The following is a 7,908-nucleotide window of genomic DNA, read 5'->3' on the forward strand; positions in this document are numbered from 1 at the left end:
TCTCAACTTTAATACTACTGCCTTGTCCCACTTGCAAGCACCTTTTGTGAAACTCCCTTTTAAAGTAGCTACAGTTGTTAAAATTTCAACATTGAATAAAGCAATCCAGGCACAAGACTATCATGCAGTATTTCTAATTACTTGAAGACATGCAATATCACTGAGTCTTTTTACAGACTACAACTTTAAGACAGAATAATCACTGGTACACTAAAACCACAGAAAACCAGAGTACAATGACCGGTTAAAAGAATGTTATAGCTACATTAGTATCAAAAGAAAAGGAATAAATTTGCTCCATATTTTGCCTTGAACTGTAACTGATTGAGATTAATTAGAGAAATCTATGTAAAAGGACCCATTCAGGATCTTCCATTCCATCCTTGTGTTTGAACAGCTCTTACATCTTCCTGTTTGTCTTTCACAGTGACAGCTCAGGATAGCCTGAAAGCACTTTTCAGGAGAAACATGAAGCTTAAGTCATTGCCATCCCCACTAGCACATGCTGCTTGCTGCATAAATTCACAGTGAAGCAAACTGATAAATTTAAAAGAATTTTCCCCCTTGCAGTAGCAAATTCTGGGGAACAAATGCTTTCATTAGCACTGTGCGTGGCTAAGAAGAACAGCACTGGTTTACTAATACTACCAGGAAATTACATATTGAAGAGTGCTGCTAAAGTATAACTGATAGAACCCAAATCATACTGACCTTCCATATGTGGAATTACTAAACTAAGGAGTAAGAAGTTGGGAGAAATAAGCCATCAATAAATCCACAGTCTCCAACTCATCAAAACAATTCTCGACATCATCTACCAGTGTTACTACCAGTAACTAATTTTGTTTCTTTCCCCTCAATCAAAGGTCTTTTTTCCTCTTGAAGAAACAAGCTATTACAGCTACTAGACACTAATTCTACGTGAAGAACATTCACCATGTATTTGACACATCGCAAATTCTTCAGTTGCAACTGTGAATCAATACTAAAGGACAGCCAGCTACACCTACAGAAAAACTACATTAAATCTTGGCAAATAATCAGAAAGAAAACAGTCAGAATTAAGGCAAGTCTATTCAAAATAGTTTGGCACTTAATTTAAGGGCACTGCTCATCCAGAAACACGTTAAAAATAAATGAGATACCATAAATGCATGAATCCCATCTGCACCACAATTTTTGTCATTTTAGGATTCTATTCTCCTTAAAAAAACTGAGAAGAGATGACACACATCATCTCTTCCATGGCATATGAAAAATAGCCCCACATGAACAAAACAGAATAAATATTCAAGGATAGAGAAAGTTCAAAGCAGTGTGCCACACTAGTATCATTAAGTGTAGAGTAAGCTAGGAAGGTTGACCTCTCACAGTACAAACTGTACAGCACCAGCATCCTAGTTTTGGCTGAGATAGTGTTAATTTTCTTCCCAGTAGCTGGAATAGTGCTGTGTTTTGGATATAGTATGAGAAGAATGTTGATAACACACTGATGTTTTAGTTATTGCCAAGTAGTGTTTACACTAGTGAAGGACTTTTCAGCTTCCCATGCTCTGCCAGGTGCACAAAAAGCTGGGAGGGGGCACGGCCAGGACAGCTAACCCAAACTGGCCAACGGGGTATTCCATACCATATGATGTCATGCTCAGTATATAAGCTGGGGGTAGTTGGCCAGGGGGCGGCGACCGCTGCTCGGGAACTGGCTGGGCATCGGTCGGTAGATGGTGGGCAATTGTATTGTGCATCACTTATTTTGTATATTCTACCATTATCATTATTATTATTATTCCCTTCCTTTTCTGTTCTATTAAACTGTCTTTATCTCAATCCACCTTTTTTTTACCTTTTTTTACCTTTTTTTCCCCGATTCTCTCCCCCATCCCACTGGGCGGGGGGAGAGTGAGCAAGTGGCTGTGTGGTGTTTAGCTGCCAGCTGGGGTTAAACCAGCAAACAGTAAGCTGAAACGAAGATGCTTCAGACAGAAATGCATTTTCTTAGTACAAATATAATATTTAAAGAGAACACAATCTTGTTTCATAAGTATTCTAAGGTACGCACACAATTACAAAGCAAACAAGCTAAACTCTGTCTATATAAACTACTGTATACCGATTACTCACAGATACTTTCCTGACTCAGAGTTCAATTGATACAGCTATTAAATCCTTTATAACTGGCTGGGGTCGGTAGATGGTGGGCAATTGTATTGTGCATCACTTATTTTGTATATTCTACCATTATCATTATTATTATTATTCCCTTCCTTTTCTGTTCTATTAAACTGTCTTTATCTCAATCCACCTTTTTTTTACCTTTTTTTACCTTTTTTTCCCCGATTCTCTCCCCCATCCCACTGGGCGGGGGGAGAGTGAGCAAGTGGCTGTGTGGTGTTTAGCTGCCAGCTGGGGTTAAACCAGCAAACAGTAAGCTGAAACGAAGATGCTTCAGACAGAAATGCATTTTCTTAGTACAAATATAATATTTAAAGAGAACACAATCTTGTTTCATAAGTATTCTAAGGTACGCACACAATTACAAAGCAAACAAGCTAAACTCTGTCTATATAAACTACTGTATACCGATTACTCACAGATACTTTCCTGACTCAGAGTTCAATTGATACAGCTATTAAATCCTTTATATCCTAATTAGTCCATCAGGAGTATGGCCTAATTCAAACTGATTCTTATAATCTGTTCAGGCAAACACACTGAAGAACCCTTTCAGCCCAGACAGAATCTAATGCTCTGTTAGACTTTTCAACAAAAACTGTCATAATTGAAAGAGACAGTCATACCTGCCTATGATATTAAAAAGTCTTCAAAAACAGAAAGGGAAACTTAAAGCTAAATCTTGGTGGTTATTTCCACCTTCTCCTGCCTAGGAAGTACTGTATGAATTTAGTTTAAGTGTATTATGATTTAGAAATATAGACCAGTAAAGAAAGCAACTTTCAAAAACATATACAGCACCTTAAAAGGAATACAGAAGGACAAGAATATTCCTACATGTACGTCTGAAAAGAAGCACAGGCAAGGCAGTTACAACAGTAAAACACTGTTAGTTTAAAGTACTTAAGTAAAGTTTGGCAATACAGTTTTGACTTAAAAACATTTCTGGTAGAACAAAACACGAATTCAGTCACTTACTTTTGGGACAGAAGACTTTCTTCTTTTGGCTCCTGCTTTTTCTTCACTCCCCTCAGCAGGCTCCTGACTGCTTTCTTGAACAGTTTCTTTGATAGGAGTGTTAACGGCTGGATGGGACTTCAATACAAAAACATCAAAAATGAGATCTAAACCCCTTCCTGAACTACAGAATAACGATACCGAGAGGTGTTCTGCCACCTGTAGGTTACTGAAGATAGCACCATCCTAAAGAACCTCTTATTAGAACTTCAAGAATATTAAAATATATCCTGTTTCATTAATTCCCACACTTTTCAGTTTAAATTGCATTTTCATTAGCAAACTTTCAAGCTCTAATGCTATAACAACTTATTTTCACACTATAAATACTGCAATGTAAGGTTTTTCTTATGTATAATTTTAAAAAAAAAAAAAAGTTGGTTTTGGTCAAATACAACTTGTGATGCTACTGCCAAGAAGTGCATTTTTAAATAAGCTATCTCAGTCCTAAGCAAGCGAATTACCTGTTCCTGAAAAGATGAGCAGAAAAAAAGAATTATAATAAAGGCTAAAGAATTAAAGTTAAAAACATAGAATTAGAGAAGGTAAAGCCAAAATTACTCCATTTTATTCCACCACATTGTGCATAGCATTCTCACTCTTAAATATTAGCTCCTTCAAACAAAGCTGGCAGAAATCCCCTGATTCTTTAATTTTTCCCGCACCGAGGAAGTGGTTTTGGATTTAAGCCCAAGCCACAAGCTCCCTTCTGCCCTCCACCTCCCTTACTAGCAGTTACAAGCAACATCTGCAAAGTATAAATACCGCTTTCAGAACATTCCAGCCAGTTCTGGCAGTTAAACAGAAAACGTGGCTCTCAGAAGGACTTACCAAGACAAAGTATGCCCAGTAAAAGGACAGAAAAAAAGAAAAAAAATTGCCAGTGAATCCCTCTATGTCAATAGCTGACAAGTCTGTCACTTTAATATTATCTTGTATCCAGAACAAAAGCTTGATTTTGCCAACATGTCCATGTGACTACCCACCCCCTTCTACCTTACCTGCTGTGCGGCCAAACACAAAATTATCTACTCACCCTGAATTTTTAGGCTCTGACAACTGAACTGACTTCCCTGCTACTGTCCAGTAACTGTGCTTCACTTAACTCTAAGAATCTTTTTTAAAATCAAAGAATTTTAAATTTGATTTTAAATTTTGATCTAAATCAAAATCAAATATAGAGATCAAGAAATATCTTAAGACACATTCATTCATCTCCAAAGACCTCAGCTAAAAAATCTGTCCATTCACCAAAGCGTACCGAATACTGCAACGTATTAATAGGCCTTAATACACTATTCTACTTCAAAATATTGTTGGAAAAACAGTGTCTTCGCTTATCAGTATGCTTATGTTACCTTTCCTCTCAGACTTCATAACCAACTACTTGCCTTCCCTTTCGAGATGCCTCGCTGCCTACACCGATCTTCTCTCACGCAGTGCACCGGGGAAAACAGCTGGCAGGTGCCGGCGACCCCTGCGGAACCAGCTCCGGGACTGCCCCCAGCCGGTCACAACCGGTCCCAGCTGGCTCTGCAACCGCCAAACGGACCCACGCCACACCCCCAGCTGCGCCCACCAGGGAGCGCATGGCGCCTCCGCCGAAACAGCTGTGGGAAGGAGTCACTGAGAGGAGAAGAGCAGCTGCCCGAGAAGGGCTGGAGAGGTGCTGCAGAAGGGGGGTGTCCACGCACAGACAGGGCAAGACGCCTGCGCAGGGCAAGAGGGACACCGAGGCAAGAAGCGCCAGGGCAGGAGGGACGCTGGAAAGAGGAGGCACGCGAGGAGTCGCCTGAGCCAGGCTCCAGCCCAGAGGAGTTGCCTGAGCCGGCGCAGAGAGGGGACAGAAGGGAAAGCGCTGAGGAGACTGCAGCCCCTGGAGGAGCCCACGCCCACGTCGCTGAGTAAGAAACAAGGAACAGCAACAGCAAAGTAACCACTACACACCAGCCTCGGTCTCCTGCGCCGCCATCGCCTCACCCAAGGGACTGACTGTGATGTGCAGTGAGGGGACTGGAGACCAGCCAGGGGGAGCAGAGGTGGCCAAAGTGAAGCTGAGGCGTGTTTCTCTAAGTGTTTGTTTGTCTCTGTCTCTTGTTGTCAGGATCAGAAACAAAAAGCTTATGTGAGTTGGCTAAATTCCCTGACTTGAGTGTTTTGTTGCCTACGCCATACCTCTCTTCGGCAAAGATGGGAAGGTGGGCGCTCAGAAGGTGAGCCCACTATTTGAACCACTCTGCTATCCTTAAAACAGGTACAAGCTTCCCCATAAACTCCCAATTAAACTGTCTAAATACCTACATCGAGCACTCTTAAACTTCTTTTCCTTCCCTAAGACATCCAGAAGCCCTACCCCTCAAAAAAAAAAAACCAAACACCCTTAGCTGTTCATTAAGACAGCCACAGAGACTGTTACCAAGCAGATAAGCATCCTTCCCTCATTACCAGGAGTGAGAAGTTCTACGCACTCATTTCTCCAGCTTTGAGAATAGGATGCTGTCCTGGTTTCAGCTGGGATAGAGTTAATTTTCTTCCCAGTAGCTGGTATAGTGCTGTGTTTTGGATTTAGTATGAGAAGAATGTTGATAACACACTGTTGTTTTAGTTGCTGCCAAATCGTGTTTACATAGTCAAGGACTCTTCAGCTTCCCATGCTCTGCCAGGTGCACAAAAAGCTGGGAGGGGGCACAGCCTCTGCCAGTGGCACAAAAAGCTGGGAGGGGGCACAGCCAGGACAGCTAACCCAACTGGCCAACGGGGTATTCCATACCATATGATGTCACGCTCAGTATATAAGCTGGGGGTAGTTGGCTGGGGGGGTGGCGACCACTGCTCGGGAACTGGCTGGGCGTTGGTTGGCGGGTGGTGAGCAATTGCATTGTGCATCACTTATTTTGTCTATTCTATCATCATTATTATTATTTTCCCTTCCTTTTCTGTTCTATTAAACTGTATCTCAATCCACAAATTTTACTTTTTTTTCCCCGATTCTTTCCCCCGACTGGGAGGGGGGAAAGAATCCCCCTATCCCACTGGGGCACAGGGGAAAGTGAGCGAGCAGCTGTGTGGTGTTTAGCTGCTGGCTGGGGCTAAACCCCAACAGATGGTAAGGCAATGCCCTCATGAACAGGAAAGCTGCAACATAGTCAAACGCCAAGGGAACTGGCAAGAACACAAAATAAGGTACCTCTGAGTCTCATCACTGTGAACTGTATATTATCCTGCAAAGTACTGAAGAAACAAAGCTCATTTCAGCACATAAGCTGAAACAAGTAAAACCAAAACAAAAACCAAGTATCACATGACAATTTTCTTATTCTTGGAAAAGTGGGATGTTCCTCCATCTTATCTATAATCTTTGGCAGAACAGTGACATATTATTTCAATTCTAAGAATTAAACCCAAAAGGAAGTGGATTGTGAAAAAACATGGAAGATCCATGACCGACTGACTTGACATCATCAAAGATACTCAAAGAAACTATCTCTGAAGTAGACCCTTATTGGCGGTTTTATTTCAGATCAAGTAACACTTACTCTACCTGTTATTACTCTGCCTGATCCTGATTTATTTTACAGAATGTCAAATCTAGTCAGCCATTTGCAGATGTACTCTTTTAGTACCAAAAAGAACTGCCCACAAGTAAAAACAAGAGCTGGCTAAATCCTAAGGGCTTCATTTGCTCCAAATAAAACTTGCTTTTTACAATGCACAGCACAGGATAGAAAGAGAAGGCTATCAAAATAAAGGCTTTCTAAAGTTAAGGTGAAAATTCAGAAGAAAATTTGGCCAGGTCTACTGTGTTACTTCCATTCATTCTGTAATGCAGTCTGGTCCAAGCCCCCTGCTCAAGCAGGGCCACCGAGAGCCGTCTGACCAGGACCATGTCCAGACAGCTTTTGACTGTCTCCAAGGATGGAGACTCCACAACCTCCCTGGGCAACCTGCGCCCATGCTTGGTCACTCTCACAGTGAAAAAGTGCATCCTGATGTTCAGAGGGAACCTCCTACGTTTCACCTCCTATGTTGATGCCCATTGCCTCTAGTCCTGTAACCGCCACTGAAAAGAGCCTGACTCGGTCTCTTTGCACCCTCACTTCAGGTATTTGTATACATTGATGAGATCACCCCTGAGCCCCACAAGGCTGAACAGTCCCAGCTCGCTCAGCCTCTCCTCATAGCAGAGATGCTCTAGTCCACCATCTTCATGGCCCATCATGGGACTCTCTCCAGTATGCCCATGTCTCTCTTGTACTGAGTAGCCCAGAATCGGACACAGTATTCCAATTAAAACACCCCTACTAAGAAAAGTTTCTTCTTCCAGTAATTTTAAGGCTTACTTATAGGAACAAATTTTAAATATGACTTGTGGAAAGAAAAACTTGGGTTGTTGATTTTTTTTTGATTTGTGGGTTTTTTGGGGTTTGTTTTTTTTTTTTTTGATAAAGAAATAGTGGGGAAAAGATGGCAAAGAACAACCCAATGGCTCTAGACAGAATCTGACGAGTTCACAGAAGGAGGTATCATCCAAGATGAAGTGAAGTATCTGAATGGAACTCAAAAGGTGGAAAGGATTATCCCGCAGAAAAGCTGCTAGACTACAGTCTGTATGCATCTCTTTGCAGCATGTTTTGTGTATTTCCAGTTGGAAATGTATTTAGAAATATCTGAGATGCTATGAAAGCAACCCAGAGCACTGCTGAATTGAAGTTACCAATT

General features: G+C 41.6%; 1 protein-coding gene across 1 annotated transcript in view; it reads right to left on the reverse strand.

The window, feature by feature from the left end:
• The window catches only part of PSIP1 (PC4 and SFRS1 interacting protein 1), a 39,622-nt gene that overhangs the window by 24,003 nt on the left and 7,711 nt on the right, over positions 1 to 7,908 (reverse strand). Inside the window, 1 exon segment of the mRNA XM_009586909.1 lies at positions 3,151 to 3,267. Within this exon segment, the coding sequence (XP_009585204.1) occupies positions 3,151 to 3,267 (117 nt within the window).

Source organism: Fulmarus glacialis, unplaced genomic scaffold, assembly GCF_000690835.1.
Source record: "Fulmarus glacialis isolate BGI_N327 unplaced genomic scaffold, ASM69083v1 scaffold5141, whole genome shotgun sequence".
Taxonomy (NCBI): Eukaryota; Metazoa; Chordata; class Aves; order Procellariiformes; family Procellariidae; genus Fulmarus; species Fulmarus glacialis.